Source organism: Rutilus rutilus (genome assembly GCF_951802725.1).
Source record: "Rutilus rutilus genome assembly, chromosome: 8".
NCBI lineage: Eukaryota > Metazoa > Chordata > Actinopteri > Cypriniformes > Leuciscidae > Rutilus > Rutilus rutilus.
The window spans coordinates 3,367,698-3,387,773 of NC_140222.1; the positions used below are offsets into that span (position 1 = coordinate 3,367,698).

General features: G+C 35.5%; 2 protein-coding genes across 8 annotated transcripts in view; both read right to left on the reverse strand.

Moving 5' to 3' along the window:
• Nucleotides 1–20,076, reverse strand: part of LOC311295716 (uncharacterized protein) — a 123,757-nt gene that overhangs the window by 102,059 nt on the left and 1,622 nt on the right. The window contains exons 1-2 of one of the 3 annotated variants that reach the window (XM_084417205.1): nt 18,631–18,666; nt 2,550–2,636 (exon numbers count right to left, since the gene is read on the reverse strand). In XM_084417205.1, coding sequence (XP_084273331.1) covers nt 2,550–2,565 — 16 coding nt within the window. In that variant the 5' untranslated portion in view covers nt 2,566–2,636; nt 18,631–18,666. Of the gene's footprint in view, nt 1–2,549; nt 2,637–3,167; nt 3,293–18,630; nt 18,670–20,076 lie in introns of those variants that run through there. The other 2 variants (XM_084417204.1, XM_084417203.1) reach the window with 2 other exon arrangements.
• LOC311295726 (sterile alpha motif domain-containing protein 3-like) lies at nt 5,766–13,083 on the reverse strand. Of its 5 annotated transcripts, none has more exons than XM_084417224.1 (10): nt 11,694–13,081; nt 10,359–10,450; nt 8,525–8,588; nt 8,416–8,443; nt 8,097–8,249; nt 7,961–8,017; nt 7,665–7,862; nt 7,399–7,573; nt 7,214–7,293; nt 5,766–6,393 (listed from the first exon to the last, which is right to left on the reverse strand). In XM_084417224.1, the coding sequence occupies exons 2-10, from the start codon at nt 10,447–10,449 to the stop codon at nt 6,115–6,117; spliced, it is 1,125 nt and encodes a 374-aa protein (XP_084273350.1). In that variant the 5' UTR covers nt 10,450; nt 11,694–13,081; the 3' UTR covers nt 5,766–6,114. The 5 variants fall into 5 exon arrangements, 4 of the variants coding, with proteins under 4 accessions (XP_084273350.1, XP_084273348.1, XP_084273349.1 ...); XM_084417222.1 differs by having other exon boundaries at nt 8,356–8,443; nt 11,694–13,080; XM_084417223.1 differs by lacking the exon at nt 11,694–13,081 and having other exon boundaries at nt 8,356–8,443; nt 10,359–11,683.

Here is a 20,076-nt window from a genome sequence, read left to right on the forward strand (position 1 = left end):
ACGGCTTTTGTTCACACAGCGCACGTTCCGGGACTAAACACGGCAATGTTACTAGATCCCCAACCCGGCATCGATCCCGGCATCAATCCCGGGTCGTGTTTGCGTACACACAGAAGGCACTCTGGCAATTTGCCGGCAATTTCCCGGGTTCAAAGCGCTGTGTGAAAGGGGCTTTACATAATTCCCCTTCTAGCTGTCAGTGTGGGTGAGAGTGGCATGCAAGATATGCAGGAAGTCATACAAAAAACAGGATGTGGTAAATGAGGTGCATACAGAAGCAGAGTAAAAGACAAATAGATAAGCACAAGTACAAACAAAAAGTGTAGGCATCTCTGACATGTGGCAATTCACGATATGCCTGAAAGGGGATTAAGAATATGACAAATGTAGCTGTAGGATTGAAAATAACCCAAGATATTTGAAATGAACCAAGACATTTGCTTTACTGTTTTCCACCCCCTCTTTCTACCACAAGGACCATTTGGAGTTCCTAAAGGCACAGAGGGGTTACAAGCTGGGTCTGATAGTGATCAAGGCCTGTAGGCCAAGATGTGTGTACTTTGGGGGTTGATGAATTGTCACACCTTTAGTACGGTGGGGGGAGTTGTAATTATCTGATTGGTCAGTTTGAATGTCTCACAACTGGGTTTTAATCACATGGTCAGGAAAGGATAAAAGAAGATTGAAACTGTTGCTCTGTCTCTTTGGTGCTCTGGGTCTCTTCTTCTCTGGGTCCCTTTCTTGGGGCTTTCTCTCTTTACCTCCTCTTTCCTCTTACTCTCTACACACTCTCTACACACACTATCTCTCAGGTAACATTTTACATACAGGGTAAGATTAATGGTATAAGTTATCATCATCTCATACATCTATTTTGTAACTATTTTAAGTGTAACCATAACCATATCAATTACAAATAATGTGCTTTGCATCTTTGCAGAAGCGCGTCGGGATTGTTCTCGTCATTAAACCGCGGAGACGTTGCCAAATGCCTCAGAAAATCCGATCTGCCTGTTTACATGACAGTCGCATTGGCACATATCCAATTTATATCTGATTTATTTCCACATATGAATGAGGCCTGAAACCTATCTTGAAATGCATGCGTTTTTTTCCTGTTTACACGGTCATAGAACACATCCGATCTGTGTCAGATATGAGCAAAAAATCGGAATTGGGTCACATTTCACTGACAGTGTAAACGAGGCCTAACATCTCTAGTGATTAAATGTTTTGAGCATTTAGTAAAAAGTAAATTTTATCTGGAACAGAGCATCTCATAGATCCTCTGCGATTTGCAGACCAGTCCTCTAGGGGGGTAGATGACGCCATTGTAACCAGGGCTGCCCACAGACCTTTTGAGGGCACGTATTGAAACTGAAAAAAAGCACCCCCCTCCTTTTGTTTTTATTTTTTTTAGCTTAAGATTATTTAGTACGCCTACATAAAAGAAAGAAATGGTAACATCTTCATGAAATAACACAAAATAATAGTCTTTAGAGTCTTTAAGCTTTAGATTTATTCACTTTTAATAACAACCATAATAATAATATAGATAGTAAAGCTATACAGGGTTTCAGGGCCTCTTTAGCCCTAAAAAAAACATGTTCTACTACATACGTGCATATTAACAGCTTTGAATTAACTATAATTTAATATTATTAGCTTAACAGGATTAAATGTTAATAAATTAATGTATCAGCAATTATAAATCAAAGAAGAAATTTCTTAGAAATATGTTACCTAGGTGACGAGGATCACTCAATCGCTTTGTGAGTTCCAGTACGAAACAGCGCGGGGGTGCACCTGTGCTTATGATTTTCAATGGTAAAAACAAATTTGGCTATATGTTGTTGTATTATATCAATATATTGTTAACATTTTACAAAAGTCAAACTCAAAGGCAGTTACAGGGTTTTTGACCAGCGAATGTGTGCAAATGTGCATTGTGTCCATCATTAAAATGGCGCCGGCGGCATCACATTACATTTTCATCAACAGGTTACAACAGGGCGCTCAGTTTTTCCTGTTGTAAAATACATTTGGCCAAAATCTCATTTTATAAAAGATGAAATGCTACTGTATAGACTATTTAAAGTGTAGACTATGTATTGGCTATGACTAGATGGCAAATGCTAGATCTCTCTCTCAGGTCCCACATGTCTCAGTCAGACATCAAATAAATAAAATATGAGGCTTTATAGACATAGTGTTTAGTACTTATTATAGCTGTCCGCTGTGCGGCTCCTGCGGAACTTCATTTCATTCAGTCAAGATATAGGGGGCGGAGTTAACATATAGAGGGGCGGAGTTATCAGATATAGGGGGCGGGGTTATCAGCTTACTGACAGTTTGAGGATTGAACAAGATTTACACAAAGCTCTTTTTAAGAACTTTCATTGGCAAAAGATGTGTAAAACAGACAGACAGATGTAAAAAAAAAAACACCACCACCAAAAAAAGGGCACTTTGGGGTGTAAGGTCAAAAAGGGCACGAGGGAATCATTGAGGGAATTTTGCTGCAAATATTTGTGTCTGTTCATTCTTACCTGAATTCGACGCCATTTCAACACCAACAGCTTGAAATTAAATCCGAAAGAAAAATGCTGAAAGTCAAGAGCTCATCTGTGCCACGCCTGCAGAGGGTGGAAAAAAGTGCTTCTGTGTTTATTTGAGTGAATAAGGTGTAATTTTGCACACATTCATTGAAATACGAAAGATGCGGTATCTTCTTTAATTCTGATGAATATAATAAGCATATACAAACTCATTTTCATGATTCAAAATTCTTATTTCTTTAAAAATCATAGAAATTATATACAACTTGTTTTTAATAAGCCTATATAAATGCTCTAGAGGCCCCTGATCATAGAGGTGGGGCATAATATAAGAACAAAATTATTAATGAAACTAAAAAAAACTAAACTGAAATTTATAGCAAAATTCGAAAAAAAAAATTTTTTTATTAAAAACTATAAATAAATAAAAATCTTGACCTAGATAACAGATTTGATGTGCAATTAAAAGTTTTATATAAAATAGCAGTGAAATAATAAACTAAACGAAGTAATTCCTTGCCTAGGCTGCTGTTGACTAATATTTCATAAATATTTGACTAATAAATCGAGGAAGCTGCTGCTGATATTTGAATGTAATTTAATTCTTACCTGAACTCGACGCTCACTGGTTTGCCTGCACGCGTTCATTGAACGATAGTTCGTGATCTCGTATATATTTTGGATGAACGTGAACTGAACGTACTGTATTACTGCCTGTTCATTCTGGTGTCTGTGAACGGCACGCTCTCTCAGTTTAACTTTGTTCAATAGGATGCCAGATTTCTATAGAGCCTTCCAGGCGAAAACCCACCTAAAACCCACCGTAAACCGGCCTTAATATGTAGCGGAAAAAACACCCAATCTGGCAACACCAGCCAGTGTCTACTGAGTCTCTTGTTCGATCTCGTTCATTAAAATGAACAAATCTTTTTTCGAGTCATTTCGTTCATTTAAGGGGCTTTAAATGTTATACTATTAACTGCCAATTTCCCAGAACACATCCACCTACGCAATCTTGATCATATTCTGAATTAAGAAATCATTATAATGCAGTCAAAAATAGTTTACAGGGAACATAAATAATTACTTTACCTTCCGAGTCTTTCGTTCATTTGTCACGTGACAGATGCAATGAATGGATCGTTCATGAACGACTCATCACTTACGTTACAAATCAAAAAAAAAGCAGCAAGAAGACGTCGTATGATCATTTAAGTTTTAAAGTTTTATGACAAGGTCGGTGAGGATGGGAAAAATCTGACGCATAGCTTCAGTGTTAAAACTGATAAAATAATTGTCTGTGGTTCTATATGGGCTGTGGCAATCATTTTGAAAAATAATATCTCGCAGCAACATGGAAAAAAAGAACTATGAACTAGTTCATTTTTGGAACTTAGTTAAAAATGTACTATGAACTATGAGTATGAATTATGAACTGAACTAGTTTGTGAACTGAACTTTGAACTAGTTCATGTAGAAAGTGAACTTTCCCAACACCAACAGCTTGAAATCAAAATCGAAAGAAAAACGCTGCAAGACAAGAGCTCATCTGCGCCACGCCCTTCGTCTGTACATTAATGCAAGACGAATTTTTTTTTTTTTTTTTTTTTTTGTTGAAAAACACTCTTATCAGAATAATTTCTGTTAAGCTTATGTATAGGCCTATTTTGTGTATAGTTATAGCTGATACGCTATTATTAAGCAATATCTCATGTTTTTTCCTTTGTTTTTTATATAATGACCACTAGGAGGTGCTCGAGAGAAAGGCGTTGTTGTTGAAAACGAAAGTAAGAGTGACGCTCGTTCACTACGTTTCCCAGTGAAATTTGAAATGAGACTTCCGTGTCTTTATTAAAATCATGATTTACCTCTCATCAACCCGCAACCCGCCCGAAATTAATTGGAATATTATTTGCTATTACTTGCCTCGCGGACATAACCTACCGCAGAGGCTGAGGGAAAGTGATTCCTTATTTATTTGAGTGAATAGACCCTTTCTGCGCCGACGTCACGATTACGTCACGGCGTTAGCTGGAGGCAAAACAAAGGGAAAACTGGAGGCGCGGCCACAAACATGTTCACAGATTCGCTGCATAAGGAGATTAAAATCTTGTTGTGTTGTTGGGTGCAAGAATCGACGGAGCACAGACTCCAGTTTGAAATTTTATCGCATAATGTTTTCTAAACTATTGATTATTTGTGGGAATCATCTATGATCATATAGCCTACATTGTTGTGATTGATTGTGATTAGACTTTTTGAAGAACCTGGTAAGAAAGAATATAATACATAAAGTTAAAAACTTAATTTGCTGTATCTGGACTATTTTATTTCTAGAAAATACATAGAAATACACTCTTCTGGCCTTGGTGCTGGCTAGGCAGAACTTCAGGTCGTACCTCATAAGTCTTGTACGGGACCATTCAGCACATAGTTATAGGCATCTAAAGATTTATACGCCCTCAGTTTCTCTATCAGATGTAGATGTCAGGCCACCAGGGGCAGAGCTAGACTCTCAGTACAGTGGGGGTGGAGCTTCATCATGGGGCCCTCTGCTACCAAGTCATTTTAAAATTAAAACCGTTAAAAAAAACGTAAAATATCTGATGAATGCATATGTAATAATGTGTCACTTGATGAGCCAAGTAAGCTTATATGTTAAATAAAACACAAAGAAAAGGCAAATTTTTTGACAAGTTTGTATTGACGAACAAAGAAAACAGTTTGCCAGTCAAGTAAAAATGGTTCAGCACCACGGACAGCGACCTCTGATTGACAGCGATGGTGCTGAACAGGCCACGTGCGCTCAATCAGTGCCACATTATATAACTGACATGGCACTATTATATACTGTATATTGAACACAAAGTTTGTTTACAACTCCATACACTCTAAGAAGAAAAGGTTCAAAAATGAACCTTTTGAGGTTCCTGGAAATTGCAACTGTGGGGGAACCTTAAGGTTCATTTTTGAATTGTTCTAATTGGAACCTTTACTTAAAGGTGCATTAATGAACCGCATGGGTTCCATTTTGAACCTTTTTATACACACTTTTGGTATGTATATATATATATATATATATATATATATATATATATATATATATATATATATATATATATATATATATATATGTATTATTATTATTATTATACATTACTACTTTAATCCCATTTCACAACACAGACACAACCTATTATTCTTCTTGAAATATTTATTTAATATAGGCATATACAAATGTGAACACAGGACAGAAAGTACAAATGAAGACTTATTAAAACTGGAATAGAATATAGAGAATATTATATATCATGAAAAAAAACTAACAGAATGCAACTGAATATTCACAATAAATATTATTAACCCATTTATTGTATTTACATCATGTATTTACACACCCACACACTCTATTTTAATCTCTGGGTGATATATTTTATATTATTTATATTATACTATTATTATTATTATTTATATTATGTATATATGCAAAATATTATGGGAAAAAAATATAATGTTCACAACAACCCATTCCATGTATTTACACGCACACACACATTCAGTCAAACAAGAAATTGGCCATTTTAATCACTGTGGGTGGTATTTTGGTTTCTGCGTTATGGCACATTAAAAACTTTTCAACAAATGTCAGGGTGTTTCTCATCTTTGCAGCATACTCAATGTTGAAGATGAAGTGTATTGCCATCAGAACAGCAAGAGCCATGGTCAGGTCATCCACTTCACAGACCTTCTCCCCTTCCATCAATATTTGTAGGAGAGACTCTTCAACCAAGGCACGTCCCTTTATGTACAGCACAGGGTTGGGTGCACGGGGTTCCTAAACAAAGAAAGGATAATGCTATATAAGGTATAATGATATATAGCAATTAAAATACCATTTATGATTATAATTTTTTTTCAAACATTTTCAAAAAGTTAAAAAAAGAATTGGTCATTAAGAAATCTGCAACTTTGTGACATCATAACTGGTGAAATTTGCTGAATATTTGGATGTTCTAGTCTAAATATAGTCATAAAACTAATAATGAATGTTTTGGTTGCAAGAATACTATTAGAAGTGGATCTCAGTGGGAAAATGTAATTATAAATTTAAATTATACACAAATTTATAGGACACCATTAAAGGAAAAGTTCCCCCAAAATGCTCTCATCATTTACTCCCTCGATGTTGCTGCTGATGTAGAGTGGTGCATCAGAATGACATCAGAACACAGAAGAGTCATTTGTCACTGTCTCCTTTGAGAGTTTCCAATGGGGTTTTATAATGGGAGTTTTCAATATATAAGCAAAATAAAGCCTGCGCTAAACATAACTTGATGATACTTTGACATTTTGTTTAACACTGTAAACTGCATATGCACATTGTCTTATATAGTTACTTATTAGAAACGTACTTTTCCAAAAATGAAAATTGCTTCAAAATTCGCGTTTTCGGTATGGGTGACAAAATGTTGTCAAATTATGTTTACCACCACAGGCTTTATTTCACTAATAAATTGAAAACCATGATAAATTCCATATAATCTCGAGTGAACCAGGGTGTGGGGTTTTGACGTCATACCTGCACCACTCTATAGTGGAACCTGCACACATTCAAAGAGATGGGCATAAAAAACTATTTTTTAAGTATACTATACCTCATTGATAATATATAGAGATCTTGGACTCTCTTTGAATAAAAGTGGAAGCAGCAGGACAGCAGCAGCCATCGAGAGACCTTAAATGTAAAATTGTAAAAATATGGGTAGTTTTGTGTTAATTGCAAAATTGTATTTACTATCCATAAAAACAAATTGATTACATTTTCATTTATATATATTACCTTTGTGTGCCAATTCAATATGGGTTTTTTTCGCTTCAGCCAACTCAGCACAAATATCCACCCCGACTTCTCTTCTGTGGCACTCATTAATAACTTTCGGTGCCACCAGGGCAAGATTTTTCAGAATGTTCTTTTCAATGTTTGCATCAAGTATGCTTTCAAACTCTAATACAAGCTATTAAGGGAAAAAAAATATTAACAAAAATGTTCAAATGTGCAAATGTTCATTGCTTTGAAGTCATAATTTGGAATACAATTCTACTCACAATTGAGGGGATTTTAAGGGCCGGATATCGTGATAGTATTTCTTTAGTGGAGTGATGTGTCACATAGTCTTCCCTCTCATTCCTTGTCCGTGCCATGCAGTCCTGTAAAAGTCGGATATTTGGTGTCTTCTTCAAGCATTCTGTTCTCATTTTCTCCAAGTGGATCCCTATGCTGTATTCATCTTCTCCTGATTCACTCTTTCCACAAAAAAAAAAAAACATACTTAGAGGTATGCTATTCTTAAATAACATACCTATTCTTAAATCTTGAAGATTATTCTATTTGTGACTCTTACCTCTTCAGACCTTTGTCTCTTTTGGTGCATGTCTTGGATACCAGATAGATCCTCAGTCTAAAAAAATAAATAAACACATCTATTATATCCATTAAGGTGTAGTATCATTTGGCATACTTATTTCTTTATTAGTTACCTTATTGGTGACACTTGTCTGTTGGATGCTCTGAGAAATCATCTGGTTCTTTACTTTCCCGAATCTGCTGCGAACTTTATTTATCTCTTCAATGTCAACCAAGGGAGATCTTTCTTTCTTGAATTTGTTCTTAAGAATCTCATGCCATGACTCCTTCAATTGAAAAATATTAATTGAACATGTATAACCTTCAAGATAACAATATCAAGGAAGTATTAAAGGGTTTATGAAATTGAAAAACTCTTTGTCATGTTCTTACATATCCCCTTCCTGTCCTGTCTCTCAAGAATTGGTATTTAGTAACAAGGGCTGAACACACCTTGTTGTATTGTTCACTTGTTGGATACCTGAAAAAAAAAAAAAAGAGAGAAAAAATGTGTCCTCTATCATGCTCTAAAATTATGCTATTAATTATGCTATATAATTACCATGTATATGTGCACATCTGATCAAACAGTGTTTGAATTATTTTTGATCTCCATTTGCTCCGTCCTGTTGAAGAACAAAAATCTCTGCTCTCCTCATCAAGTTTTTTTTGTATTGCCACAGGAAATTTTGGTAGCTGATAATTTGCTGGCCACACTGTTTGAGCAAAGTTCTGTGATGAACTTGCCCCATGTGAAATACCAAATGAAGTCTGGTAAACATTCTTTCCGTCAAGATTTGTGGCTTAGATGTTTTATCATTTACAGAATATGAAAAATTGTCAATTTCATAGTTCAGTTGATCTAGAGTGAAGTGCTTATCCTTGATTAACTGATGAAGAATCCATCTGAGAGCATTAGGAATAACTCCCTGCAAGATATCATGCATCACATCAGGTGGAAACAAGTGAGTTATCACTGTAGGAGCATAGTTAAGTGATGAGAAACAGCACTCTCTCTGCACACCATAAACGGACCCATTATCAGGATTTTCACAGACAGCCTGCAGGTGGTATCTGTAATTAGCACTGTCTCTTAGAGTAAAGTCCTCTTCTTTGAATTTGGTAGTGATGTCTTCTTTTGTGGCCATGCAAAAACGACATATTCTCCCATGTGAAAAATGTATTTTCAGCCCAATCAGAGAGCGAGCTGAAAGATTGTCCGCTGAGATGGTGACTACTGTGCCATAGAATCTTCTGCTTTCCCCATTACATGACAGAGTCACTCCCTCTGTCTCAAGAGATGCCACTTCTTCAATCAAAGGCTGAAACAGATTGTTATAGTTGGTAAGATCTTCTTCAATATACCGATGTCTGATTAATGATGAAAGGTAAATATTCTCAAGCTTTGATGTATATTTCTTATCAATGTTTCCGAGTTTAAAATACACAGCTGTCAGTTTATGTTTTCCCCTTTTAGAGCCTAAAGGGTTGACAATCTCAAATTCATCGATGTAGAAATGTAGACGTACATTGGATAAGGAAGAAAGCTCACAACTTTTGAACTGGTCTCCATCAGTGTAGTCTTCCATAACATCCTGATGTTTGGGTGTTTTCTCTTGGTTAAGCATTGCCCACACATCCTCATTATGAGCAATCTTTCTCAGTAGAGCCTTGAGAGGTATGAACTGGAAATGTGCACCATGTCGCTCTGTTTGATCCAGCGGAATTTGTACAGGTGCAATGTATTCAAGTTCATCTTCACAATAGTGCTCAAGCATCCATTCACTACTGATCTGTCGAAGGCATTCATCAAACATATTTTGCTGATCAAGTAGTTCAGATAAGTTGTCATCTGCATCAGTGTCAATTTGATGTTGTTGTTGAAGATGAAATCTTATAATCTCAGCATAATGAGTGGTGAACTCCTGAAAGATGACTTGCAGGCTCTCCACAATACTGAACTGAACTGTGGCTGCAATACAATGCTTCTCTCTTAATTTCAAAATGAAGAGACAAAGATTGCGCTTGAGGTTTGGCAGTAAATCTTCTGTTCTAAACTCTCTGCAGTTAGCAATATCCTCCACATTAGTGTTAGGTAACTCCTCTTCATGAAAGTCCTCCGTATGTTCCTCTGAGTTACAATGTTCATCATCATCACAAACTTCCTCTTCTTCACTGACCAATGAAAGAAGGTCTCTATGTTTGCGATAAATATGTGATCTATAGGAACTGAAGGTTTTGTTGGTTTTGCCACAACCGTTCAATCCGCATGTGAATTCAAATTTTGGTTCATTTTGATGGTAAAGGCCAATATGACGAATCTGTTTAATTAGGGAGAATGTTTGTTTGCTGCATAGTGGACAGTTAAAGAGAGTGGGCATTTCTGTCAGATTAACCTTGAAATGTAGGGATGAATTCCTGGAAACTGTTTGCAGTCAACCAATTAGCCACATCTTGGATTGTCCACTGAATCACCTCTGTGCTCATCCTTGTTTACAGAAAAGATGTGTTATCACATACATTTTCTTAATATGGGGATAAACAATTAATCATTATCAGAATCGAATAAGATATATAGCAGTGGTTCTGCAAGCCTGTTATGTTTGTACTGATTTTAATCTCTTTTTTTTTTTTTTGCCATATATGGGCATCGGAGACTGTCAATTCTCAAAGCATTTTTATAAATCATAAATTCATATATTTATTCTTTGTAATGTGTGAAAAGCATTGATATTAAAAGTTAATTATTTGTACCTGATTGTGTTTTTTTTTTTTCATAGCATGATTTTTGGGGAATTGTATTGAATCCAATTAGGGTCAAATTTTACTCGGACCATACAGGCTGTAACCAGAAATCGAACAGTGCATAAAGGTTTTTGGTTCACCCAAAAATGAACATTCTGTCATCAGTTACTCTGATTTCTAAACCTGTATAACTTGTATACTTGCTTTGTTCTGCTGACTTTGAAGAATTTTAAAGGGATAGTTCACTTTAAAATTAAAATTCTGTCATAATTTACGCACCCTCAAGTTGTTTTAAACCTGTATGAATTTCTTTCTTCTGCTGAACACAAAGGAAGATATTTTGAAGAATGTCAGTAACCAAACAGTTAACTGGAACCATTGACTTCCAGAGTATTTTTTTTTTCCTACTATGGAAGTCAATGGTTCCCCAGATCTGCTTGGTTTACAAATATTCGTCAAAATATCTTCCTTAGTGTTCATCAGAACAAAGAAAATTATACAGGTTTGACAATTTGAGTAACTGATGACAGAATGTTAATTTTTAGGTGAACTATCCCTAAACATTTTGTAATACAACAAATTATATACATGTAAAACGTTATACCGTTTAGTTTTCTGCGTTCAAAACGGTTATACTGGTTGTACGTTAGATGGCGCTATGGGGTATAATTTTCCCTGAGCAATTGCGCAAAAATAACACTAAGGAGTTTGATTAAAAGCTTCAATTTAGTTGTATATATTTCTTTATTTTAACTAGAAACTAAAATGAAACTGAATAACGTTAATTAGCTAGAATTAGTAATGAATTTTAGATAAGAACCACTGATGTAAATAATTAAAAAGATTATAGCTTAGGCCTTATATCCATAAGCCAACTAAAAATACATTGTATTACTGTAATGTTTCTAAAATAAAAATGAGGAGGTAGAGGTAAAAGAGGTAAAAACAAACAAACAAAACAAATATAAACCACATATTTTTCTTACCTTTTTTCAATGTCTGAATCCAATAAATTTTGCGATCTTACTGTCAACAGAAGAGTCACAAAATGAGCTCAAACCTTATTATGACACACTACACTCATTATATTATCGCAGATATCAATGTTTATAGTTATTTTGACATTTTGTTTTTGACTTACCTAAAATATTTACCGTCGATCTTCTAGTAGTCCATCAGCTGACGTCACGCAACAAAGTAACGGTTTAAACGGTTTTTTCTTTTTTGCACAGACCATTGAAGATTTTGTGATTTACGTAAAAATTTAATTAAATTATTAATGAATTGTTATTATTTAGTATTACCACAATTAAAGTGGCTAAACAAAAATGAATATGTTATTGAGGTTTATGTGTTCTGATTTTTGTGTGGAAACAAATACATTGTTAAAATTTTCAAAACTTTTAAAAATAATAATAGGTAGACTATGCATGTTATTAGCCTACTATTAATATATATATATAAAAAATAGTAGGCTAATCAGAACAGTATTATTGTTATGCATAATAATAAAAAAAGATAATAATTATTATTATTATTGATATTATTATTACTTCTTGGATGTCATTTTTGTTAGAATAATCCAAGAGTAATTAATTAATTAATAGCCCAACGTTTCAATAGATTAGGCCTATCTGTATCAAAAAAAGAAAAGAAAAAAGAAAACTATGTAAAAAAAAAAAATATATATATATAGCCTATATAGGCTATATATATGCCCCCCCCCCGTGAATTAAAAAAAATAAAAATAAACCATTAAATGGCTTTCTGGAGAGTTTTGTGCAAAGAAATGGAGAAATTGAGTCTTACATGATAAAAACTGCAAGGTTAAGAGCATATACTTTGCATTGTTGTAGTAGCCTATCAACAGGTTTTAGGACATTTAGCATTTACATTAGGCCTACTGTTAATCAGTAATCACTTGATTACACATTTAGTCTTATTTTCCTTACCTTGTTGTTTCCTTACGTTGTGCTGAACTTGACCAAATTGATCTGCTGCTGCAGCGGCGGCCAGCAGCATGAGGTTTTTTTTTTGGGGTTTTTTTTTTTTTTTTTTTTAGGGCAGTAAAAGGTTCTGGAACTTTTGGGCGCTTCCACATCCCGCGCAACTAACTACGGATCTCCCAGGAACATTCATTATGTATTGCTGCGTACATTTATCCGTGTCGGAGTTCTGAGTAGAAGGCTAGCCATACGCGCATGGGATGCACGAGCGGTGCGCGATCATGGTCTACTGACAACGAGATTAAGCAGCTGAACAAGAATACGGCCGTGTTCCGATTGTTCTCATCTCAGCTCCGCCGAGACAAAATAGACATGCCATTTCGAAAATCTTTCATTTATTGTCAGAAATATGTTTTCAAAAGCATCACTTTCATCAAATTTTATGTGACATAATATATATATATATATATATATATATATATATATATATATATATATATATATATATGAATTATATTTTATTGACTTCTCTATAAAATTTTTTTTTTGCATTTATCAACCTGAAAGCAGGGGTTTTTCGGGGCTGTAGTTTTGCTTATAATTGTGCAAAGTATTTTTTAAACTAACAGGTGAACAACAATAATGGAGCATCTTTAATGATCAAGTGCTTTGAATGTGTACAAATTTAAAAGTTCCATTCTTGTATGTTCAGGGGCTAATAGCAAAGCAAGGGCCTAATAACAAAATAAAAAATATTTTTTTTACAGTCCATCTTATAAGGTTCAAAAAGGAACCTGACAACAGGCCAAGGTTCTTATATGAACCATTCTGCCACAACAAAGGTTCTAAAATGAACTGACAACATGTGCCAAATAATCAGTGGATCATTATAGAACCTATAGGTTCAACTTTGAACCTTTTTTATAGTTAGAAGTTCATATTTGCACTTTAAAGTTCTTTTTTGAACCCCAAAGGTTCAATCTCTTTTAAGAGTGTATGTAGGCCTCCACTGTTGCTGTAGCTTGCATGCGTTACGGTCTGTACTGTTCACGCAGTTTTTCTTTGACTACCATGTGAATCGACAATCGACCTTGTGGATGAAGTTACTGCAAAAAAATATAATGCGCATGTGTGTGACCTGCGCGTGCAATGTGTGAAATATCCGACAGTGCGCGTGTACTCTTCTGATGACGGAATCACGCACGTAAAAAGTGAAGTATACTGTGGTCTTTATAAGGGTGAGTTACAGTAATGTGTCTAGACCATGTAATCACATGTCATACTGTAAAATGCTGTAAAGTGTTGGCGCTAGCAACGCCAAGGTCAAGGGTTCGATTCCCAGGTGAAAGCAAGCACTGACAAAATGTAAAAAATGTGTACCTGGAATGCAATGTAAGTTGCTTTGGATAAAAGCGTCTGCCAAATGCATAAATGTAATTTGATATATGTATTTGTATTATCATTAAAACCCCATTGTCCTGCAAATGAGTCCTCGCTTCTTTCACATACACGAAACCTGACAGAAAAACGTTTAACGTAAGAAGACACACCTAATACGGCATACTGTGTGCAGATAAAAAGAAGCCTAGAATATGAACACAGCTGCAAAATTTCACATTTTCTTTATAATGGGTTTCTATGGGAGTAAAAGGCTTAACGTAAAACTTCAAGTGTTGCGTTCATATTCTGGGCTCATCTTCTTTTTTGCACATACTAATAAGGTATTAATAAGGTGTGTACAGAGTTTGGTTTTTTAATACCACCGTCTTCTTACGTTAAAAGCTAAGCATTTTTAATGTTAAGTGTTTTAGAAGGTCCCATTATGATGCCATTGTCTGTTTTAGCAGCTACTGCCATCTAGTGGTAGCAGGTTTTCTCAGTCAGCTGTGTGTGTGTGTGTGTGTGTGTGTGTGCGTTTGATTTATATTACATTGTGGGAACCAAATGTCCCCACAAGGATAGTAAAACATGAGATCACCTCCATTGTGGGGTCCAGCCAGTGGTGCCCATGAGGGGAATGGGTAAATAAACATACTAAATATTTTTTTGAAAATGTAAAAATGCAGAAAGTTTTCTGTGATGGGTAGGTTTAGGGGTAGGGTTAGTGTGTGTGTGTGTGTGTGTGTGTGTGTGTGTGTGTGTGTGTGTGTGTGTGTGTGTGTGTGTGTGTGTGTGCCCTTGTTTATATTACATTGTGGGGACCAAATGTCCCCATAAGAATAGTAAAACCTGAGATCACCTACATTGTGGGGACCAGCCAGCGGTCCCCACTTTTCAAAAGGCTTATAAATCACACAGGATGAGTTGTTTTGAGAAAGTAAAAATGCAGAATGTTTCCTGTGATGGGTAGGTTTAGGGGTAGGGTTAGTGTGTGTGTGTGTGTGATGGGTAGGTTTAGGGGTAGGGTTAGTGTAAGGGGATAGAATATACAGTTTGTATGGTATAAAAACCATTACGTCTATGGAGAGTCCACACAAAGATAGTGAACCAGACATGTGTGTGTGTGTGTGTGTGTGTGTGTGTGTGTGTGTGTGTGTGTGTGTGTGTGTGTGTGTGTGTGTGTGTGTGTGTGTGATGGGTAGGTTTAGGGGTAGGGTTAGTATAAGGGGACAGAACATACAGTTTGTACTGTATAAAAACCATTAAGTCTATGGAGAGTCCCCACAAAGATAGTGTGTGTGTGTGTGTGTGTGTGTGTGTGTGTGTGTGTGTGTGTGTGTGTGTGTGTAGATCGTGGCTAAACTGGCAGAATGAAAGTGTCAAAATCCAGATTAATCAAATAGGATTGACTTAGAAACGAGTCAGTGAATGCACGCGTGTCACTGGATCCACAAATCTTACTTGTTCTTACTAATTCTGACCTACATCAATACAAAATCAAAGCTTTGTATTAACAACTGTCTCTATTTGTACAAAATGCTGCACATTAATGTGATTCTGGATTTTGCACACACAACTTGTAAATTATTAGTTTAAATGTAGTGGCGCACATTTGTGAATTTGTCAAATAGATGTGTAGTTGAGCACACATTAGTAATCAGCACCAGGCCTATTCATTTGTAGTTGTTTGTGTGTGTGCTGTGAAATGCTTGAAAACCGCGAAAGGAAAGTCTCAAAATCCAAATGAATCAAATGAGATCGACTCAGAAAAGACGTCAATGAATGAACGCGTGTCACTTGATCCACAAAAGCATCTTCTGTGTTGCATGCGCAAATAATGATACACTAATTCAAAAGAAAACATTTGTATTCACAAATCTGTCTCTATTTGTACAAATTGCTGCAAATTCATTTAATTCTGAAATTTGCATACGCAAGTTGAAAGGCATTTGGTTGTGAATAGTAAAAAAATTAATGGATAATTGTGCATGCATGTGTTAATCATTTTGAGGCTAAATTCATCCCATACAAGACCAGCCGAACGCTGTGAGTGTGTGTTAGAAATCAGGAATGGTGAGAGAACATCCCAGCAAACACATTTACGTTGTGGCAACGTCTCTGGCACGTTGCATTTCTGCTATGGCAACGTCGCTGTATACGTGCTCGCAACATTGTAACAACGTAGAAATGTAAGACGTGACAGGGCTGTAGCAACGTTGTTGCGCGACATTCAGCAACTGAGAGACGACGTTCTGGCAATATTTTTATATGGTGTATTTTGTTAGATAATTATATACTTTTTATCATTTATTGTTTATCTATATTATTTAATGGGGCTATCAACACCTGCAAGTGTAGCCTACACTTTAAAGAGTAAAAATGACAGAAGGTTTCGTTAATTCAACTTTATTAAAATTGCATATAATCAAATTGCACTTCCAAAAGTCATACATTTGTGAAAAAAAAGAAAAGAAAAGAAATAAACGAATACACATTTATTTTAAGTATAATAAATAAAACATGAAAAGCAAAGGCAGATCAGAACATTTAATGAACAAAACCGGGTCTGTATGGCAGACAGTAGCCGAGCAGGTGTCACCGGGGAAACATCCACAAATCCAGAGGAGCAAAGAAACGAATGAGACTAAATAGCGGAAAAATCAAACGAAAAACTAAACAGTGCGAGCGATGCTTCATTAATCACATTAGAAATTAAAGCTGTAGGTTGTGTTTGATAGCTGAGGTAACTGGCTAAACGCAATACTCACGTATCCTTGCTCGATGATGAATGAAAACACAATGAGCCCAAGTGCCCAACAACAGGTGGTTGGAATTTAAAAGGCTGATTTTCCCGCTTCAGGGCAGTGACGAGTACATTATGTAGTCCAGTGGTTGTCCAGACACCCTAGGCACAACCTTAAGCAATGGCCCTGAACGATGGTTTAATGTCAACATTTTGACAACGCTGTAACAACTTCACCACACAACGTAGTTATAGCAACCTTTTGGCCATGTTGATAAAACGTTTTTAGAAGGTTGGCTACGTTGTGCCAACGTTCTGTGTTTGCTGGGATTGTGTTCGGTACGTTTTTCCTCTTCAAACCAAACTTGGGTCTCCAGCTGATAAAGTTTAAATCCCGTCTGGCTAGAGCTCTTCCCATTATGTTAAGCATTAGATCAGTAGACGGAGAGTAGACGGTCTTTTGTGTCTGTTTGAACACACTCGCCCACATGAGCGTCTACACTACAAAAGCAATCCGTTCGAATGTGTTTTCAACTACCTCTGGAAGTGGTCAAGCTCAAAATGTTTTAGACCCGTTTACACCAGTATTTAGAGCCGTCCAGTTGTGATCAGATCGACCAAAATGCATGTTAATACCAGCTGTAAACACGGCCTCTGATCAATCTGATGTTATACAGTCATTAGCCGCGTTTCCGTTACCCTTCAAATTGCGCAAATTGAAATTGCGAATTGGAAATACGCCCAATGGAAACACGTCAATTTTGCGAAAAATCCCATTTATTGCAAAAAAGTTTTTGTCCTCGCATGAGGTGGTTTTTCAGGCAATTCGAAAAAGAGATATTTCGCAAAACTGCAATGGAAACAGTTTTCACGCATTTCCAGCTCACATGACATAATGACACCGTATGGACAGAATACGAGACAGAGTTCTTTATTAAATTCATATAAGACAAAGAATAACAGGAATACTGGATTCTAAACCTCAAAGAAATGCCACAATCAAGACCTCGAGGCAGATCTGAGTGAGAAACACCCAGAAACACCTCATACGTGCCGCTCTCAAGTATAATAAGGGTCTTTCCTTGCTATTAATGATTGGATAACACACATACGTCTCCTTTGATTAATAATAATGGTTAATGCGGTGGCTGGGATATATAAACCTACCAAAATCCGTTGCCATGATTTTTGGAATGATTTATCGCGAAAGAAAAAAATGACGCTTTAGTTGCTTAACAACGGTTAATGGAAACATCTTCATTTCGCGATAATTTTTTTATCGACATTTAGAAAAAAATTGCAATCTGACTGTTTCGTCTCCGTTGTACTCTATCTCCCTGTTCACAAATAGCTAATCTCTCTTTCACACACGCACAGACACACATATAGTGGTGGTTATAATCCAAAATAAATCACTTATGTAAAAAGAATTCATTACATTTGGTTATCCGTATTGGAAATTGCTATATCTATAAAGATAACTATAAAGATTACTATATTAGCATCTGATATCGTTCTGTTTATTCTAAGTGTGTGTTTGTCTGCCGCTTTAAATGCTCGACAGCAGGATGGATTCTGATTGGCTGTCAATGTTTTTATCGTTCATCAGCTGGATAAAATTATTCTGAAAGTGATTCCAGTGATATTGTTTCTCTGTGCCATTATGGTTATAGTTGTGGTGTGATCTCTGCTATTCTTTAATATTGAGAACAACTTTTAGAACTATATCGTTATCTTTATAGGTATTGTCCTTGGTGTGAACGGCCCTTTATCCATAATGTTTCATTAAAGGAACACATAAAAGTTTCAAGTTGACACATCTTAATATCACTGCCAGTGATTTAATTCACTTACTGTCAGGACGGTCAAAGGTTGGACTTCTTCTACCTGCTGCTGAAAAAAAAAAAAAAAAAAATCACACACTCACACAGAGGTCTTTTTAATCAATGAACAATTACACACTTAACACAATCATACAAAAATGTATTAATTTATCACCAATTAAATGATAGAGTCATCTCATCTTCACAATATCTCTCTCTCTCTCTCTCTCTCTCTCTCTCTCTATATATATATATATATACATATATATATATATATATATATATATATATATATATATATATATATATATATATATATATATATATATATATTCTAACCTTATTCTTTATTCAACGAATACTGTAAACAGACCATAACATTATACATAATGTCCCTGAGTCAATCTTCAAAAAGATCAGGGGCTTTTAACAATAATCAGTGGCTTAAGCCACCAATAGTTGAGTCATTCCACGAAACCGGTACGATTTGGACAAACACATTTTTGGATTTTTTACTTTTATGTATTACTTTTCTGAACAACCCACAACATTAATTACACGTTTAACTTCCAGAAAATCATATTTTCCCACCTCAGGCATCAAATCCCTATTATTAGTGGTAATTATTTTAAGATATGGGCACTATTAGTCTTCAACCCCGTTATGGACACTATGGGAGCTCTCTGAATATGATTATAAAATATATTTGTAATGAAATCAACATTTTTCTATTAATCATATGTCCCTCACACTAATTCAGTAATTGTAAATGTAAAATTTACATATAATTTTACACTTATGCTATACTAAAGCTTGAAATGGGCACATTTTGTGACAGCAACCTCATCATTTTTGATCAAAGATGTGGCTTAACTTCAGAATTTTAACTAAAATCAGTATTCTTATGATTGCTCTGAACATTTCTGACTAAGTTCAACAAACATTAAATTACTTATTCATAAATAAAAAAAAATAAAAAAAAATGTAGGTGTGACGGGGTTGAGACTAAGGTTAACAGGGTTGAAGATGGTAACGGGGTTGAAGAGACAAATACAGCTAAACATATACATAGTTGTTTTTTTCTCAAATTCACTGAAAGATTTTCTATGAGCACTGTATTTCATTATGTAACCAAGAAAAACAACATATATAAATTGCAATTGCAACTCAGTTTTATTAACCCGACTGCAGGAAAAACAACAATAACTTTAAATACATTAGAACATTATAAACTGACTAAATAGGTCATCAAAATAAAACATATTACTTGTGTGCTTTTTTGATGTGTTTGTGTGTCTGTGCGAACATGTTTTTGTGTGTTTTTTTGCATGTGCGTGCGCTTCGTGGCAAAAAAGTAACGGGGTTGAGTGTGACGGGGTTGTGATTTTTTGCTTGAAAATGGCCACTGCTCTACATGTAGTGAACAACAAGAGAGTACATGGCATTCATTGTATTAAGAAATCATGTATATTTTTGA

Coding starts and splice junctions, on each gene's coding strand:
- LOC311295726 (XM_084417222.1), bottom strand. CDS start 10,449: ATGAGCACAGAGGTGATTCAGTGGACAATCCAAGATGTGGCTAATTGG. Junction 7,574..7,664: donor CCCTTAAAATCCCCTCAATT/GTGAGTAGAATT, acceptor TTCCCTTAATAG/CTTGTATTAGAGTTTGAAAG. Junction 7,294..7,398: donor TATTGAATTGGCACACAAAG/GTAATATATATA, acceptor TTTACATTTAAG/GTCTCTCGATGGCTGCTGCT.